Source organism: Bombina bombina, chromosome 2, assembly GCF_027579735.1.
Source record: "Bombina bombina isolate aBomBom1 chromosome 2, aBomBom1.pri, whole genome shotgun sequence".
Classification (NCBI taxonomy): domain Eukaryota; kingdom Metazoa; phylum Chordata; class Amphibia; order Anura; family Bombinatoridae; genus Bombina; species Bombina bombina.
Genome location: NC_069500.1, coordinates 911,487,304 through 911,506,741, shown reverse-complemented (window position 1 = coordinate 911,506,741; position 19,438 = coordinate 911,487,304). Strand labels below are relative to the sequence as shown.

At 38.6% G+C, this 19,438-nt stretch overlaps 1 protein-coding gene across 2 annotated transcripts in view; it reads left to right on the top strand.

Annotated features, from left to right (window-relative positions):
• Positions 1 to 19,438, top strand: part of USO1 (USO1 vesicle transport factor) — a 219,247-nt gene that overhangs the window by 122,417 nt on the left and 77,392 nt on the right. Inside the window, exons 14-16 of one of the 2 annotated variants that reach the window (XM_053703305.1) lie at positions 5,162 to 5,182; positions 17,121 to 17,231; positions 18,104 to 18,222. In XM_053703305.1, coding sequence (XP_053559280.1) covers positions 5,162 to 5,182; positions 17,121 to 17,231; positions 18,104 to 18,222 — 251 coding nt within the window. The remainder of the gene's footprint in view (positions 1 to 5,161; positions 5,183 to 17,120; positions 17,232 to 18,103; positions 18,223 to 19,438) is intronic. The other variant, XM_053703306.1, reaches the window with a different exon arrangement.

Genomic DNA, 19,438 nt, shown 5'->3' with positions numbered 1-19,438 from the left:
GTGGGTCATTGTCACGACCGACGCCAGTCTGATGGGCTGGGGCGCGGTCTGGGGATCCCTGAAAGCTCAGGGTCTTTGGTCTCGGGTAGAATCTCTTCTACCGATAAATATTCTGGAACTGAGAGCGATATTCAATGCTCTCAAAGCTTGGCCTCAGCTAGCGAGGGCCAAGTTCATACATCAACCATCAGGGGGGAACAAGGAGTTCCCTAGCGATGGAAGAAGTGACCAAAATCATTCTATGGGCGGAGTCTCACTCCTGCCACCTGTCTGCTATCCACATCCCAGGAGTGGAAAATTGGGAAGCGGATTTTCTGAGTCGTCAGACATTGCATCCGGGGGAGTGGGAACTCCATCCGGAAATCTTTGCCCAAGTCACTCAACCGTGGGGCATTCCAGACATGGATCTGATGGCCTCTCGTCAGAACTTCAGAGTTCCTTACTACGGGTACAGATCCAGGGATCCCAAGGCGGCTCTAGTGGATGCACTAGTAGCACCTTGGACCTTCAAACTAGCTTATGTGTTCCCGCCGTTTCCTCTCATCCCCAGGCTGGTAGCCAGGATCAATCAGGAGAGGGCGTCGGTGATTTTGATAGCTCCTGCGTGGCCACGCAGGACTTGGTATGCAGATCTGGTGAATATGTCATCGGCTCCACCATGGAAGCTACCTTTGAGAGACCTTCTTGTTCTAGGTCCGTTCGACCCACTCCAGCTGACTGCTTGGAGATTGAACGCTTGATCTTATCAAAGCGAGGGTTCTCAGATTCTGTTATTAATACTCTTGTTCAGGCCTGAAAGCCTGTAACCAGAAAAATTACCACATAATTTGGTATATCTGTTGGTGTGAATCTGCAGGATTCCCTTGGGACAAGGTTAAGATTCCTAAGAGTCTATCCTTCCTTCGAGAAGGATTGGAAAAAGGATTATCTGCAAGTTCCTTGATGGGACAGATTTCTGCCTTGTCTGTGTTACTTCACAAAAAGCTGGCAGCTGTGCCAGATGTTCTAGCCTTTGTTCAGGCTCTGGTTAGAATCAAGCCTGTTTACAAAATTTTGACTCCTCCTTGGAGTCTCAACCTAGTTCTTTCAGTTCTTCAGGGGGTTCCGTTTGAACCCTTACAGTCCGTTGATATTAAGTTATTATCTTGGAAAGTTTTGTTTTTGGTTGCAATTTCTTCTGCTAGAAGAGTTTCAGAATTATCTGCTCTGCAGTGTTCTTCTCCTTATCTGGTGTTCCATGCAGATAAGGTGGTTTTGCGTACTAAACCTGGTTTTCTTCCAAAAGTTGTTTCTAACAAAAACATTAACCAGGAGATAGTTGTGCCTTCTTTGTGTCCTAATCCAGTTTCAAAGAAGGAACGTTTGTTGCACAACTTGGATGTAGTTCGTGCTCTCAAATTTTACTTAGCAGCTACTAAGGATTTCAGACAAACTTTGTCTTTGTTTGTTGTTTATTCTGGTAAACGGAGAGGTCAAAAAGCAACTTCTACCTCTCTCTCCTTCTGGATTAAAAGCATTATCCGATTGGCTTATGAGACTGCCGGACGGCAGCCTCCTGAAAGAATCACAGCTCACTCCACTAGGGCTGTGGCTTCCACATGGGCCTTCAAGAACGAGGCTTCTGTTGATCAGATATGTAAGGCAGCGACTTGGTCTTCACTGCACACTTTTTCTAAATTTTACAAATTTGATACTTTTGCTTCTTCTGAGGCTATTTTTGGGAGAAAGGTTTTGCAAGCCGTGGTGCCTTCCATTTAGGTGACCTGATTTGCTCCCTCCCTTCATCCGTGTCCTAAAGCTTTGGTATTGGTTCCCACAAGTAAGGATGACGCCGTGGACCGGACACACCTATGTTGGAGAAAACAGAATTTATGTTTACCTGATAAATTACTTTCTCCAACGGTGTGTCCGGTCCACGGCCCGCCCTGGTTTTTTTAATCAGGTCTGATAATTTATTTTCTTTAACTACAGTCACCACGGTAACATATGGTTTCTCCTATGCAAATATTCCTCCTTAACGTCGGTCGAATGACTGGGGTAGGCGGAGCCTAGGAGGGATCATGTGACCAGCTTTGCTGGGCTCTTTGCCATTTCCTGTTGGGGAAGAGAATATCCCACAAGTAAGGATGACGCCGTGGACCGGACACACCGTTGGAGAAAGTAATTTATCAGGTAAACATAAATTCTGTTATTTGTGATGAATTTACAATTAATGATGTTATTATATGGAAAATAGAAAATTTAAAAACAGCTGGATTTCCCTAAGGAAATATATAAAATGTTCCCTTTATTCAAATCTAAAACAGAAATATTATTGTTAATGTTGTAAAACCACTTCCACAAATCAAAACTCTAGGCTCTAGGACTGTTTTTCAAATGTACAAAGGCAGATCAAACAATGGCAATGATAGTGGCAACCACAATATATTCCAGTTGCAGTCTTCAGATCTCAATCCACAGCTGGAATCAGTAGATGACACTATAAATTAAGACAGTCAATCAAGAAGCACCAAGAATATAGAGTAGAATCATAAATTTACTTTTGTAAAATGCATAAAAACAATAAATCGTCAATGCATACACTTGCAAGACACCCCGCTTGAAGCCATCTGTATTGAGTGTCCACTTATGTACCATATGAGAAAGTGTACCTTGGCTTAAATAGAGGTGTCTTTTGTGAGTGTAACCATTGAAGAGATATAGTTGTTATGCATATAGTATGATATTACACGTATAGTTTCTATTCTTGACACTTCTTATTTGTCTGTCTTGTTTATTCAAATATATAAGCTCATTTATTTATTTTTTAATTCTCTTAAGGTAGATGCTTACTTGGCTTTCCAAGAAAATGATTTTCACCGCAGATAATTTTGTGGCATTTGGAGGAGTTATGGAAAAAGAATGCCTTTTGCAAGAGGTTATTTCATCCTATTTAGCTAAATTTTTTATCTATTAAAGCTAATGACATTTGGGCTTCTGTAGAAAGCAAGGACAGCAAAAAGTAATGGCATTTCTTTAAGATTTGTGCCATGTAACATATTTTGGACAAAAGCAGTTACTGAGAAATCTATAAGTGAATATAGTGGCTGCACGTCTGGTAAGTTGTTGTTTATGGTTACAGCACTGGGAAGCAGATTCTAGTTTATAAGTAAATATATACAATTTACCATTTGAGTTGTAAAAGTCTGGATAATCAGTCTCTTTTGTGCCAGGATCCTCCAGAGAAACATTTAGTTCATTCACATTTAAAGGAACAGTCTATGCCAAAATAAACTTTCATGATTCAGATAGAGCATGTAATTTTAAACAATTTTCCAATTTACTTTTATCACCAATTTTGCTTTGTTCTCTTGGTATTCTTAGTTGAAAGCTTAACCTAGGAGGTTCATATGCTAATTTCTTAGACCTTGAAGGCCACCTCTTTTCAGAATGCATTTTAACAGTTTTTCACCACTAGAGGGTGTTAGTTCACATATTTTATATAGATAACACTGTGCTCGTGCACATGAAGTTATCTGGGAGCAGGCACTGATTGGCTAAACTGCAAGTCTGTCAAAAGAACTGAAATAAAGGGGCAGTTTGCAGAGGCTTAGATACCAGATAATCACAGAGGTTAAAAGTATATTAATATAACTGTGTTGGTTATGCAAATCTGGGGAATGGATAATAAAGGGATTATCTATCTTTTAAAACAATAAAAATTCTGATGTAGACTGTCCCTTTAAATCACATGTGTAGTCCAGAGGTAAAAAACACAATACGCTCTCCTCAGCTCATAAAGTAAGTCACAATATTGATGTGAACATAGGGGCTTATTTATCCCGGTTTAAAAATATTTGACAATCTAATTTCAGACCAATGGATACTGAACTTATTATTTAACAGGTTACCTGCCAGCTATCCCACACTTTGTAAATTCACCACTCCCAATAGATCCATAAAAACATGCATCATATTCCAATATGTAGATCAGCTTCTGAAATCAAACAGTGAACCAGTATTGGCAGGTTTTTTTATTCTTGGCTTTTCCTGAAAAAAGGTGGATCATATAGGCCAGTATCAGACCAGAGATCATTTAACAAGTGCAGGGCTCATTCCATAAGTGCAGTTTCATCTTAACGGGAAGTTGAAGCAGATGCGTCATCTTCTGAACACTGTCAATTTGTTTCCTGGATATCTCCAAATGATTTCTTTTATCACTGCAAGTTGATAGTTTGAAAGTCAGTTATGGCAACATTTGGAAGAAAATGTTATTTTATGTCTCAAAATATATTTTTACAGTATATACCCTCCCCCCCCCCTCAAAATTCAGAAATTTCTATGTCTGCGCCCACTTTTTAAAATAATAGTCACCAGTATCCTGTTCTGGACTCTCACTGAAAATGGACGGGGTCAGTAAGGGGAGCCACCTTTTTAGGTGGTAAAATTAGTGTGATTATTCTGGTCCTTTCACTCTTAGGCATGAAATCTCTCACTGGTGAATATTACCTAGGGAAAGCGGACAAAGATCTAGTTTTTCATGTGTTTTAGATTGAATTTCTAGTTTTCTTCCTCTCCAGTAGCAGCATTATCTTTTTTTTATTCATAAACTATTTTGAACTGGCTTAAAAAACATACTTTTCCTTTGTCATTGTCCCATTGCATCTGTGTTGTTACTTGAGGGGGAGGGTACATCAGCAGTTGTGTGAGTGAAAACTTGTAAACATGGAATTAACACACTTGAGTGCCAGATTTTGCATTTCTATTTTAGTCAAAAAATTTTAGACTGCAAAATACTGTAATTCAAAAGGACATTCTATGCACACAAATATAGATGTATTAGCAATAATGTTTAGTGGTGACTTTTGCTGTGCACATTGCATATGTCTGATTGCCCTGTGTGGTGCACAAAGCACCAGGCAAGTACTTTATAGGAAAATGGGCAAAAAAAGCTTCATCCCCCTATTTTACACCCATTTCCTACTGAGTAATTATTGCTTTTCTACTGATGTTAACTTGGGATCAAGACTACAGTCATGTTATCAGATGAGTAATTCTTATTGGCACTCAAGAAGTTAAGATCCTTTGCTTTAAGCTTTCACTGACCACTTAGTTGCATTTCACGGGTTAAGCGGAATACCAGATGGCATTAATTGTTGAACTTGTGACATATAATTTGCAGGGGGATAAGATCAACAGACGGGTATGTATATGTTGGCACAGCTCTTGCGACTCCAGGTTCTCTTCTTCTGCTTCCTTTGTTGTGGGTTTTTTGTCTGTTTCTCTATTCCTTTTGAATAACCGCTTTTTGAGTGATTTTACTCACAGTGTTCTCTGCTATTGTGTTTTTGTTCTCTGTTTAAAATATCTGTGAGGGAGTGGGGTCTCATAACACCGGTGCTTATTGCTTTCATTACGCGGCATGGTATTTCTTCATTTAAAATATAAAATTCACTTTTAAAAACATATATTTTTGAATATTGCCTTGACACAAGTGGTAACAATCTGGGTTTTTTTGTTTTAAAGATGTTCTTAAGATTCTATGAAGCTTTAAAGCGATACTGAACCCATGATTCAGATAGATCATGCAATTTTAAGCAACTTTCTAATTATTTAGTCCTATTATCAATTTTTCTTAGTTCTCTTGGTAGGAGCCGGACCATTTTTGGTTCAGAACCCTGGATAGCGCTTGCTGATCGGTAGCTACATTTAGCCACCAATCAGCAAGCGCTACCCAGGTTCTGAACCAAAGATGGGCCGGCTAGTAAGTTTACTGCTTTTTGAAATAAAGATACCAAGAGAATGAAGAAACATTTAAAATAGGAGTAAATTAGAAAGTTGCTTAAAAGGACATAAAACACAGAGCATGTGATTTTAAACAACTTTCCAATGTATTTCTATTATCTAAATTGCTTCATTCTCTTGGTATCCTTAGTTGAAAAGAATATCTAGATAGGCTCATGAGCAGCAATGCATTACTGGAAGGTAGGTGCTGATTTGTGACTGCACAAAAATGCCACTTTTCATTGGTTCACCAGATGTCATGAGATAGCGCCCAGTAGTGCATAGCTGCTCCTTCAAATACGGGATACCATAAGAATGAAGCAAATTGGATAAAAGAAGTAAATTTGAAAGCTTATTAAAATCGCATGCTCTATTTGAATCATGAAAAATAAGCAAAAGAAAAATGTTGGGTTTCATGTCCCTTTAAAATTGCATGCTCTATCTGAATCGTGAAAGAAAAAAAATGGGTTCGGTATCCCTTTAATTCTGTTAGTTTTAAACCTAAAGAAAAAAAAAACAAAAAAACAGTTATGCTTTTATTTTAGTTAATTCAAATAGACATTAAATGAAATTGTTTGTTTACTGCTACTTCTGATTGCTTATGAACACAGCAATCCGTTGGAAACCTCACCCATTTGCACATAGATATAGTTGGTGGACTTGACATTTGAGCTAATAGAGCTGAATTATTAGTGCATCTTTAAAACAACAAACCTTGCCCCTCATTACAAAGATGTTTGCTCATAGATCATCATATTTCTTATATTTTCACATATTCTAACTTTTGATGTTCTGTTTATAAATGCTCATGAATTAGAATAACATAGTTGTCCTATCTTTGTAGTGACCATCATGGCAGCCTAATAATAATAGTCACAAAGTACTTTGTCCTAAGTGTACAAAGTTGTACCAGAGCAGTATTAAGCAATGCATGTTTATAAAAACAATGACACACGTTGCTTTCCCTATACCATGTTATTATGCATTTATTTTTCTCATGGTAAAAATGCTGTGATCATGTCTGGTTTTTGAACCTAGCATTTTTAAAAGAGCTACATATTATGTAAGTAACTGCTGCTATAGCAAAAAGACAACATGGGGACACCTCTATCCTAAGGCACAAGTGACACTTCCTCATTCTGTGAGGCTCACTTTAAACTTGAAAAGGAGAGGTGAGAATTGTAAAAAAGAAAAAGCGTAGGAGCGAGAGAATGCTGAGAAATAATAATAATATATGGAATATATCTGTTCATATATAGGATTGAATCCACTTCTTTTTTGTAGCCGTTACGCCAAAATGTAAAGGAGTATTATTTTTATTTGGCCACACGCTATATTTTTCTTAAACTCAAATATTGTTGGGCTAACAATATGACAAAAGTGAGTTAAAATAATACATTTATTCAGCCACATATGGGTATTCTTTTCAATTCACTTTTTCTCTTAGCATAAACTTTTTTTGCTCTTAAAGGGACATTAAACACTAAATAAAAGATTGCTTGAATGTTGTATTCGAAGCAAAGTTTTGCAAGAGAATAGTTTGTGCATGTATTTTTAAAAATTATATTAGTTGTATAAATATTTAAAAAATAAGTTTAACATTCTTATGTTCATAAAGTCGTGGGCGCCGCCATATTGTAACTTAGGTTACCTTTTCTGCCGAGGCCAATTAGGAAGTGTTATAAATGACTTACTAGAGTGTGCAGCCAATGACTGTGTGGAATATAACTGTATCTGCACTTCCATGTTTAACATGAAATGGAAAGCCTACAAGATTCAGAATTAAGTTACAGAAAAGGAAAACAAAATGCATAATGAAAGAATATTGCAAAGTTGTTTTAATACATGTATTTAAACAAGTTATATTAATATCTTGAGGTGTTTAATGTCCCTTTAATGAACCCTTGCTAACATGGCAATACCCTATATTTCTTTATAACATTGATTTTAGATAGGTAGAAACGGTTTTATGCTCCATGACAAAAACTTTGATTGAGACATAACATTTACTTTCTATAGGGTGTTCTTTAGTTGGAGAATGTGTTTAGATTGCACAGAATAAAAGGCACAGCAATTCTGTCAATAAACATCACACTATTTATCCCACCAAAATCATATTTCTTTCTAATCACATGGTGAGTCCACAGATCATCATCAATTACTGTTGGGAATATCACTCCTGGCCAGCAGGAGGAGGCAAAGAGCACCACAGCAAAGCTGTTAAGTATCACTTCCCCTCCACAACCCCCAGTCATTCTCTTTGCCTCTAGTGCAAGGAAGAGGTGAAGTAATTAGGTGTCCTGATTATGATTCTTCTGTCAAGATTTTTTTATTTTGAAGCCTGGGCAAGATTGCTCTGGCCTTCCATCATAATTTGGGTCTAGCTGTACTCCACGTTAGTCTCTTCAGCAGGGCTGTGGTAGCTTTAAAGCAGTTAGGAACTTGTAAAGTGGGCTTTGCTGCGTTTTCCTAGCATGTTGCTGCCCTGGTATAGGAAGCCTGAGTAAGCTTACTCTGTCTTTCTTTTTACACAGGTCTCTGTGAGGAGCGGCATCCTCTCAAACTTTGTGAGTAGCCTGACTGCCGGACAGCTAGAATGCAGGTAAGTGCCTTTTTGTTGTTCTGGGGCTAGAAGGCTGGCACTTGAATGGCTTCAGACCCTCTGCTTTTATATGGGACATATCCTTATGGATGTTTAGGCAGTATGCAGGCACATAGTCATGAGATTTGGAAACTAGGGTTTAATCCCCTTCATAGAGAGGAAGGGGTTATCCTACTTGGGGCTCAGTTCTATTTTTTCGTTTCTTCAAATTAGGCTGCATTCCCTTTTTAATGACTGAATGGTCTAAAGTAAGACTAGGTCAGGGGAGGAAGCGCGTTTGCGCCACTTTTTAAGGTCTGCATAGCTATGATGGTGGCTTTAAAGACGAGCCTCATTGTGTTCTTTTATTCTAGTTGTTTGCTGGCAAAAATTGCGCAACTTTCACAGAGTTTGGGGTAATTTTAGGAGCGGAGCGATGCTCTACGTTCCTTTTATAACTGTGACATGCTATAAGAGTGTTCATTCCTCTGCGGCAAGATGAAGCGCAAGGTTTTCACGCTTCATCTACATGCCGTCTTCATTCCCTGCCTCCTTCCTTTCTGTATGGGGAAGCGCCATCTTGGACTGCAATATCAGTCGCAATAACCCTGCCTCGTTCTCTGTCCGAGAACTGAGCGGCGTTACTGTCCGGAACGGCTCTGTGGAACTTAGTTGTGTCAAGCAAGAGGATAGTCCTGTGAGATAGAGTATCGTAGTTGGATTAAATCAGGCTCTACCTCTGTGCTTATATTATCTGGATAGACAACTGTAAAAAACAGAAACAGTAGTACTGTAGGCTTTCATGCTTTGTATTTACACAATACTGGCACCAGCTGGTAACACCAAAATATTGGGAACCCTACTCCCCAGCAGTGTGCTCCTCCCTGTACGTCTGCCCCCATCGTCTCATGTGAGCCCAGGCTGATTAGGAAGCATTGCTGCTGGCTATTAGGACAGTGGATCTAAGGAAACCATCTAGGCAAGGACTGCCTTCCAGGATATCCACTTCTCCAGGACATCTTGACAGGGATTCGTTCACACAGCCAGCTGGTTTGCTGTTCAGAATACCGGCCTGCCTCTAATAGGCACAAGAGAGTGCCTTCACGCTTGTGAGTACCCTGTATCTTGTCCAGATTTGTGTTTGGGTATCCATTGATCTACACATGTGGCGCCTCTGTTTCTGTTTTTTACAGTTGTCCATCTAAGAAAATTACATCACTTGTGAAGTGAAGACCGAGAGCTGCCTTTTCCACTTACTCCTTTCCCAGACGGACTTTTTTTGGGACTTTATTTGCACCGCTTTCATTGGATACTATCCAGTGCATACGTGTGTATATCCATATATATATATATATATATATATATATACATTTTGTTTTATTTATTTTTTTAGATACCTATTACAACAATCCTTTTAACTAAGTTTATATTTGATTTTAACAATTTATGTATTCATTTTATATTCCAGTTTTGCTTTTATAATTTTTATGGGTTTTTGATATTAGGACCTCCATATCACCTGTCAAATAAGCGCCTCCTATAGGTTCTCTGTTACAGAGTTTCCAGTCTATAATAGTTATTATCTGGATATCCTTTGTAGGACTTGTTAGAATTATATTTTCGGAGTCTTACTGCTATATAAGAGTTTTTGTGGTCATGTTTTATTTCCACCATATAAAGGATAGATTCCTGTGTAAATAAACTTCCGATGTTGAAATGCCAAAACATGGAATGGGATTGGACAGTAGTTATGCAATGTTTTCTTCTGTCCCTGTTTAAGTTAGATTTCCTTCACTTAAGAAAATATTACCATTATTTCAATGTATAACTCGTTTTTCCTAAAGAATTGAACGGTGATCTGTTCCTAAATATTAAAAAAAAAATAAAAAAAAATATTTAAGCAAGTTTCTATAATCTTAAAGTGACAGTGTCATTTTAAAATATTTTGAAATATTTTAAGAAAATTAATTTTAGCCTCATGTCTCCTTGGATGATGCTGTTTAGGCCTTGCCACAGCTTCTTTTCAAACGTCCCAAGCCCTTTTATGGCGTCTCATGCAGTGCCCTGCGGTTCCTCTGAATCTCCTGGAGGAGTTGTTTGCCTGCAGGATTGTCTGCCCAGGTGTCTTCTGGTATCTGTGGCATGATCTGCTTTTCCTATCTTAAAGGGAGTTCGCAAGAGGAAAAATTAGTGAATCAGATAGTAGTTTTTCTGCTACGCATATTGACCTCCTTATAGTCTGATAAGGTGGATAGTCGGTAGCATCAGAGGTTTAAATCTCCGATTCGGACAGTTTAATTCCTTCATCTGATGCTGAAGTAGTTTCCTTCAGATTGAGGCCTGAACACCTTTGAATTTAGAAGGGGTTGGCCACCTGGTAGACTTCAACTCCCTTGCGTCGTTAATCCTCAAAAATCTATCTAATTTTATATATACTAGGATTCGTCTGGAAAAACCTTTCTCAGGTATGGGAGAAGTTAAGGAAGCTTTTTCTCCCATTTCCTGTCATAAGCTGTCTTCTTTAAATAGGAGCACGACACAGCCAATGTAGTCTAGTGGTTAGCTTGTGGCTTTGCAACTCAAAGTTGTTGGTTCGTATACAGCTGCTGACGCTGGATGTTTCTATTTAGTGCTTAACGGTTACTGATCAAAGAACCAGCAGACACAGGTTATAATCCAATACAGAGCTTCTGCTCAGCAATCTCACACATAATCTTATGTTGTTTTTATTAAAATTGCCAATCTGGATTTCTCTCCATATAAAGGATAGATGCTCTTTTTTAAGTTGCAGTCTTTATGAAAAAAAAGCGGCATCATTTTGGTGCGACTCCTTGAAGGACTCCGATCTGGAGGACTCTGTGGGAAGTCCCAGAACAGAGGGGCTGTTAGGTCAGTCTTTTATTCTGTGTCTCTTTCCCTTTGTTTTCCAAGCAGGAGAAGTTCAAGCCCTCTTGGATACTGAGTCAGTCTGGATCAGGGGAAAGTTGTTAAAGAAACCCCCAGCTAACTCTCATTCAGCAGGTAGGGTTTACCCTCGAGCCAGGATCGGATCCTGTAGGGGACCATTATATCTCAGTTTTTCTCATACCTGGATATGAGAGGCCCTAGATTTCTAGGGACTGTGGTCAGAGTTTTCCAGGGTTACGTATCGTAATTCAACTCCTTCCTTCCAGGAGCAGGTGCACCTCTCAAGAATAGCTGTACCTGGTGATGAGAGAGGCGTTCTATATATGTGTTGGTCCAAGAGGCTCAGTTCATGGTGACCATAGACCTGGAGGACATGTATGTTCAAGTTCCTGAGTTTTGCCTTTCTGTCAAACACTTTCAGTTTGTGACTCTTTCCTCTGGCCTTGCCATAGCTCTCAGAGGGGGTTATATTGGCAGTGATCAGGTTTCAGGGAATTGCTGTGATGACTTTCCTGGACGTCATAAGGTTCAAGCACCATCTTTTCAACACGCAAACTCTCATACTGAGATCTTGTTGTTTTTCCTTATTCCACGGATGGAAGTGAATCTGAAGATGAGTTCCCTTGTTCCAACTACAGGGGTAGTTTCTTAGGGACCATATTAGTTTCCCTATCTCTGAAAATATTTTTTTTGACAGAGGCCGGAAAATAGTGGATTCGTTCCTCTTGCCTTATCTTTTTGGCATTCTTCTCTTTGGCCATTCTGTGGTTCAATATATGGAGGTAATTGGTCTGATGGTTGATTCATTGGACATCATTCCTTAGCTCGATTCCATCTGAGTGTCTGCTGTTATGCATGTTCAGATGGTGGACCAGGGGATCCTGTCGCTCTGTCCTGCAGGATAGTTCTAGAATTAGTGGTAGATCGCTCGCTTAGCTTGCGGGAGGTAGCAGGAATGTTACCCATATTCTCCAGTTCTCAGGTGCTTCTGTCTTGGGGCTCATGCTTCCGGAGATTTTCCTGAGTAATAGTGACCACGGTCGCTAGCCTGTTGGATAGTGATTATGGACTTGGGAGGAGTCTGTCTTCCCATAACCATTTTGGAGTTGAAAGCGATCTACATTGCTCTGATGCTTTGCCTCAGTTGTCTTAACCGTTTTTTCCGGTTCTGGTTGTACGATTTCATCTCAGCTGTTACGTTAACCACCTGGGAAGAACCCGGAGTTCCTTTGCCATGATTGGCGTGGATTGTTTGGTGAGCGGACCCTCACATCCTTGTTACATTTCAGGTGTGAATAACCGGGAGCAGTCTTCTTGAGCAGTCAGACTTTTCTCCTGAAGGTGTTCTCTAGTTTAACCCTCAATGAGGGGTCCTGGAGTTGGAGATGGCAGTACGCCAAGCTTCCAGGTTATGTTAAAGGTGAGGAGTAGGTAATTCAGATTATCCCTGCGTGCCTCACAGGATCTGGTAGGCAGAGGAGATGTTCTCTCTTCACCTTGGAGACTGCCTCTGAGTAAGGACCTTCTGATCAGAGTCCCTTCTCTCATCCAAATTTCGTTTCTCTGAAGCTGTCTGCTTGGAGATTAAACACTTTGTTTTCTCTAAGCGTGGGTTTTCAGATTCGGTCGTTGTGGTAGTAAGTTTGTGACTAGAGAGATTTACCATATAGTATTGATGTGAATCCAAGGGCTACTCTTGGAGTAGAGTTAGGATTCCTAGAATTTTGTTTTTTTCTACAGGAGGGTCTGGAGAAAGGTTAGTCAGCTAGTAAGGATTTCTGCCTTGTCTATTTTGTTAAGCGTCTGGCAGATGTGCCAGACGTGCAATCCTTTTGTCAGGCCTTTGTCAGAATCAGGCCTGTGTTTAAATCTTTTACTCCTCCTGGAGTCTTAACCTTGTTTTTAGAGTTTTTTCAGCAGCTCCGTTTGAGCCTATGCGTTCCTTTGGTATTAAGATGTTATCTTGGAAGGTTTCGTTTTTGTTGCCATTTCTTCTGCTTGGAGAGTCTCTGAGCTATTGGTGTTACAGTATGATTCCCCTTACCTTATCTTTCATTCGGATAAAGTGGTTCTGCCTACTAAGTTAGGTTTCCTTCCTAAGGTTGTTTCGGATAAATATACTAATCAGGAAATTGATGTTCCTTCTTTGTGTCCTAATCCTCCTCCTCATAAGGAGCGTTTGTTGCACAACCTAGATGTGGTGCGTTCGCTGTAATTCTACTTACAGGCGACTAAGGATTTTCACCAGTCTCCTGTTTTGTTTGTCTGTTTCTCTGAGAAACGCAAGGACCAGAAAGCTACAACTATTTCTCTTCTTTCTGGCTGAAGAGTATAATTCACTTAGCCTATGAAACTGCTGGACAGCAGCATCCTGAGAGAATCACGTCTCATTCCACAAGGGCTGTTTCTTCTTCCTGGGCCTTTAAAAATGAAGCTTCTGTGTAACAGTTTTGCAAGGCTGCAACTTGGTCCTCTCTACATACTTTTTCTAAATTTTATAAATTTAATACTTTTGCCTCGGCTGAGGCTACTTTTGGGAGAAAGGTTTTTTCAAGTAGTGGTGTCTTCTGTTTAGGTTCCCTGTCTTGTCCCTCCCTTATCATCTGTGTCCTCTAGCTTGGGTATTGATTCCCAAAAGTAATTTATGATGATTCGTAGACTCACCGTGTCATTAGAAAGAAAACAAAATGTATGCTTACCTGATAAATTTATTTATTTCTTGACACAGTGAGTCCACGGCCCGCCCTGTATTTTCAGACAGGTTTTTGTCGAATAAACCTCAGGCACCTCTGCACCTTGTGTTGCTTCCTTTCTCTCCTTTTTCCTTCGGTCGAATGACTGGGGGTTATGGGAAGGGAAGTGATATTTAACAGCTTTCCTGTGGTGCTCTTTGCCTCCTCCTGCTGGCCAGGAGTGATATTCCCAACAGTAACATATATACACACACACACACACACATAAATAAGTCTGGACAATACATTCACTATTTATTTTGTCCCCATTTCCTGCAATTCCATTCTGAAATTGTGAGCTTTTCAGTGTCTGTTAGAAATGGAAGTGCAAAACACTGTTTTATTCCACACAGACATTGGCTGCACACTCTAGTGACATATTTATAACTGTCCCTAATAGGCCACAGCAGAGAAGGTAACCTAAGTTACAATACGACAGCTTCCATTGTTTTATAGACACTAAAACTTTACACTTATTTTGTCAATATTTAAACAGATAATGAAACCTTAAAAAAATATCTAAATGTTATTCTCATACTTGTCTTTTCTTTGACTGCATCACTGTGTCTAGTATTTGTTTAGTGTTTATTGTCCCTTAAAGCTTTCGGTCTTCTAATGGGATTTTTATGTAATTCATTGACTTAACAAAACTTAGTTCAAATAAATCTTATCCGGGTTTCTTTTATTGTAGTTTATCTGTACTCAAGTTGTAGAATAGTTGTAAGCTTTTAAGAGACATTAAAGTTAAAATTAAACTTTCATGATTAGAGCACGCCATTTTAACCATTTATGTGCAAAGATGATGTGGTTGTCATCTGCACAATGTATTTAGTACAGATGATAACGTGTAGTCATCCGGGGGGAGCGGCATTGAAAATGCATTGTGGCACTGCACTGCACTTACCAACACCCCTGGTTGTCTAGGGCTCTGGCATTGCCCAGGTATTTCCAGGAAACCCGGAAGTGCTGGGAGAACTTAAGAATGCTGGATGGAGGGGTTGGTAGTCAAACCCCTCAATCTTGGCTATCTTAAGCCCTAGAAACCCCCAAGACTCACCGTTTAAAAGCTTATCACCTACTCTTTCAAACATTGTTTATCTTGGAGGTAAAAGTTAAAGCACCATGTTTTAAGAAAATCAAAATCAAACACTATTTTAAATAAATTTATATATATATATATATATATATATATATATATATATATATATATATAATATATATATATATAAATAGATACATATACCCACCCATATAAAAGGCCATCAAAAATGTCTAGAAACATGTGATACCCCTTGGTTTAAAGCCCCTAAGCCCCTCTTTAAAATAAAGCCTATATATAAGTTTTAAGAGCGATCACCAGATGTGAATAAATGTCCTTTTATTTGCTTAGAGGCTTGTGTAAGCTCCTACGTGCAGATCAAAGTTACATAATTATACTTAAATGGCCTATAGTAGGGTCTAAATGTGAATAGCATTAAAAAACTGCAAAACTGTTCAGCACAGGGGTGGAAATGGCTCAGCAGTTAATTTCCAATTTATCTATAATCAGATTTGCCTCATTCACTTGGTAAAATAAAACTATATTACACTAAGGGCAAATGAAGCACATTACCATTCTAATGCAAACTGTTTTGTTAGGTAATTAATTTACAGCTAGCATTATGTGATCAATTTATTACTGCATGGACTTTAAAGCATTTACATCAAATAGTACTAAGTCAGTGATTTTGATACAGTATGGCTTAACCAAGGATTGTTTTGAAAATAATTAACTTTTTAAATTTGAATGACTTTGTGTGGATCTTAAGAATTTTGTTTGTCTTTTATACTAATTCCAGTTTTATATAATAAATATTGAGATTCTTTCCATTCCTTAAAGGGCCATAATACCCAAATGTTGAAACACTTGAAAGTGATGCAGCATAGCTGTAAAAAGCTGACTAGAAAATATCACCTGAACATCTCTATGTAAAAAAGAAATATATTTTACCTCAAAAGTTTCTCAGTAGCCACATCCCATTGTAAAGGACTTCTAAGCAGCAAATTAGTATGTCTGTCCCAGGACAGCTAAGGGGTTGAGCCTCGTGCACTCTCATGTTATTTCCCTATTCAGCTTAAAGGAAGTTTACTATGAAATCTCATGGGTGTTAAGTCAAATCTCGTGAGATCACAGTAAAAGAGTTCATGACCTCAGCACTGCTGATTGGCTGCTGTTCATTTCTTCATTATTTTTTTTTTTTACCTGCAGCTGGGAGCAGCTGAGTATAACTTTTTACACAGAACTTACTCTGCTGAGCTGTGGAAATTGTGAGGTAAAATATCTTCCATTTTTACGTAGAGATGCTCAGGTGATATTTTCCTGTCAGCTTTTTACAGTTATACTGCATCAGTTTCAAGTGATTTAGCATATGAGTATTATGTCCCTTTAAAGGAAGATAAAAACCCATTTTTTTTTCTTTCATGATTCAGATAGAGCATGTGATTTTATACAACTTTCCAATTTATTTCTATTATTTAATTCGTTTTGTTCTCTTGATATTCTTTATTGAAAAGGATACCTAGGATGACTCAGGAGCCGATTGGTTGCTGCACATAAATGCCTCATGTTATTGGCTCACCTAATGCATTATCTAGCTCCCAGTAGTACATTGCTGCTTGTTCAAGAAAGGATACCAAGAGAATGACGCAAATAAGATGATAGATGTAAATTGGAAAGTTGTTTAAAATTATATTCTCTTTCTGAATCATGAAATAAAAAAAATGGGTTTCATGTCCCTTTAAGATTCTCTATTCAACATGGCAGTGCTCAAAGGAGCTTCAGACTATGTAAAACCATTTACAACAGCATTTGCCATTCTGTAAAATTAAAGCTGATATTTACCTCATGAAATGTGCTTATTCCACTTTCTATAATATATTAACACTGAGTTTTATAATTCTAGGTCTGCTGTACAAGCAGTTATGTCTAAATCCAATAATTAAAAGGTTATATTTTGTCTTTAAACATGTCCACGCAGTACACCTAGAATAACAGAGAGAGACACCTTTGCTGGTTTATGTTAACTCTTTCAGAGAGAAATGCACTAAGCTTTTGCCTTCTGTTCAGTTACTAATTGCTTTTTGTATTTATTTTTTAGGGAAGCAAGGTGCAGGCCCGGGTTGGACTTCTAATGCTCCTTTGCACATGGTTAACCAACTGCCCCATTGCTGTCACACACTTTCTTCACAATCCAGCAAATGTCCCTTTTGTATCCTTTTGATATTTTTGTTTTCTTAAATTAGATATTCTTTATTTTTATGTCCATATTAAAAAGGATGTTGTGTGTTTGATATATTCCTTTATTTATTTGAGCACTCTTGCACACTTCTTTCACCCATATCTTCTCTTCTTTATGCATGTTGTCCCGTTCTTGCACACAGACTTTTTTATGTTTCACTGTGAAAAGCTGAGCAGTTTACTGCCTTTATGGTCTGTTTGCTCAGTTTGTTTATTTTGTTGTTTCTTTTAAAAAGTATGGTATGGGAAGTACTAACTGTAACTGCACCCACATGAAGCACATAAAAGGGACAGTCTACTCTGGAATTGTATTGTTTAATAAAGAAAGATAATCCCTTTATTACCCATTCCCCAGTTTTGCTTAACCAACATGGTTATGTTAATATTAATTTTACCTCTGAGATTACCTTGTATCTAAGCCTCTGCAGACTGCCCCCTTATCTCAGTTCTTTTGACAGATTTGCATTTTAGCCAATCAGTACTGACTCATAAATACAATGCTATCTATATGTTGCCTGTGGATAGCGCTGTCTAGCTGTAAAATAAAACCCTGTCAGAATGCACTGAGATAAAAGGCAGCCTTCAAGGGCATATAAATTAGCATATGAGCCTATCTAGGTTTAACTTAGTTTCAACTAAGAAAACCATGAGAATAAAGCAAATTTGATGATAAAAGTAATTTAGAAAGCTTTTTAAGATTGCATGCCCTATCTGAATCTTGAAAGTTAAATTTTGACTAGACTGTCCCTTTACGACACTTGGTTTTAGTATATGCACATTTGTTATTGTTTGCTCTAAGCAGTGTATATAGCTATGTGTTTGATTCCTTAGTGACCTTTTCAGCTTACAGCACAGATTTCCGAAAACCTTGGGGAAGAGGAGCAACTTGTTCAAGGCCTGTGCGCACTACTTCTGGGTATCTGCATTCACTACAATGATAACTCCCTTGAGAACAATACCAAGTAAGATGCCTACTACTCTTTTTATTTTTGAATGACCTAAATTAGAACAATTGCCGGCTTTGGCTGATATCTCTTGAAATTTCAGTAACTTTTGTGGGAATCTTAGGAGAAGGTGCCTTTTAAAGTTTAAAACACTAGAATTGGAAAACTAGATCCAAAGCATTTGTATGACTGTGTTCTAATTCTTTTATGTCATTTAAATCTCTTATGGTACCCTTCATGGTAACCATTACCTACATGCTTTAAACAGCTAAAGGGACATGCATACCTATATGCGAAACCCAGTTTTACGTTGTAACCATTTTCCTTCTTAATATAAGATGGTGTGGCTTCCGGGTTCGTGCCTCGGTCAGGATGTCAGTCTTATCACATTTCTGAAGGGGAAAATTTCTCAGTAGCGCTCCGGATTGAAGTTTAATACTGCAGCGCAACGGATTAAGGATTTTGTTACTGTAGTGCTGAGCTGACACACGGACATCAGTTTTTCCTGTCAGGTAGGAGCACTTCAGCACGTGGTGCAGAGGTGTTTATTTGGCCATAGATTGGTAGTTATCTAAATTGCAGGCCTTAAAGTAAAGTGTCACTTTAGGAGAGGTGAGAGTTACTGGAGTCTGCAGCTGAGAGAGGCTTGAGAAGCGAGATGCAGGGAATACAATGTCCTCAGATAGTGCAAGGAAACTCTTTAGTTATAACGGACTGCTTCAGAGCTGGAGAAGGAGATTAGCAAACTTCTTCAATAAACCAGCAATGAAGCAGAGGAAGTGGGGAATTTTATCCAGAACAGGAAATGAGGTAACTGCTTTGTTAAGGTGGACATGTAATAATATAAGAGAATGTCTTCTTAAGGTGGGAATGAACATGACACCTCCCAAGGACACGAAGAGGAGGGTACTGCTGTAGTATCTGAGGGGGCAATCTCAGATTCAGAAAGTTCTTCGCCTCTGACTGATTCGGAGGTTATAACTTTTAGATTTAAACTAGAACACCTCCGCCTATTGCTTAGGGAGGTTTTGGTTACTTTGGATGACTGTGACTCCACAGTTGTCGTTATCCCTGAGAAGTCTAGTAAATTGGACAGATACTTTGAGGTTCCTTCTTACTCAGACGTATTTCCAGTTCCAGAGAGGGCTTCGGAGATTATTACTAAGGAATGGGAAAGACCAGGCATTCCTTTTTCTCCTTCTCCTATTTTCAAGAAAATGTTTCCCATAGCTGA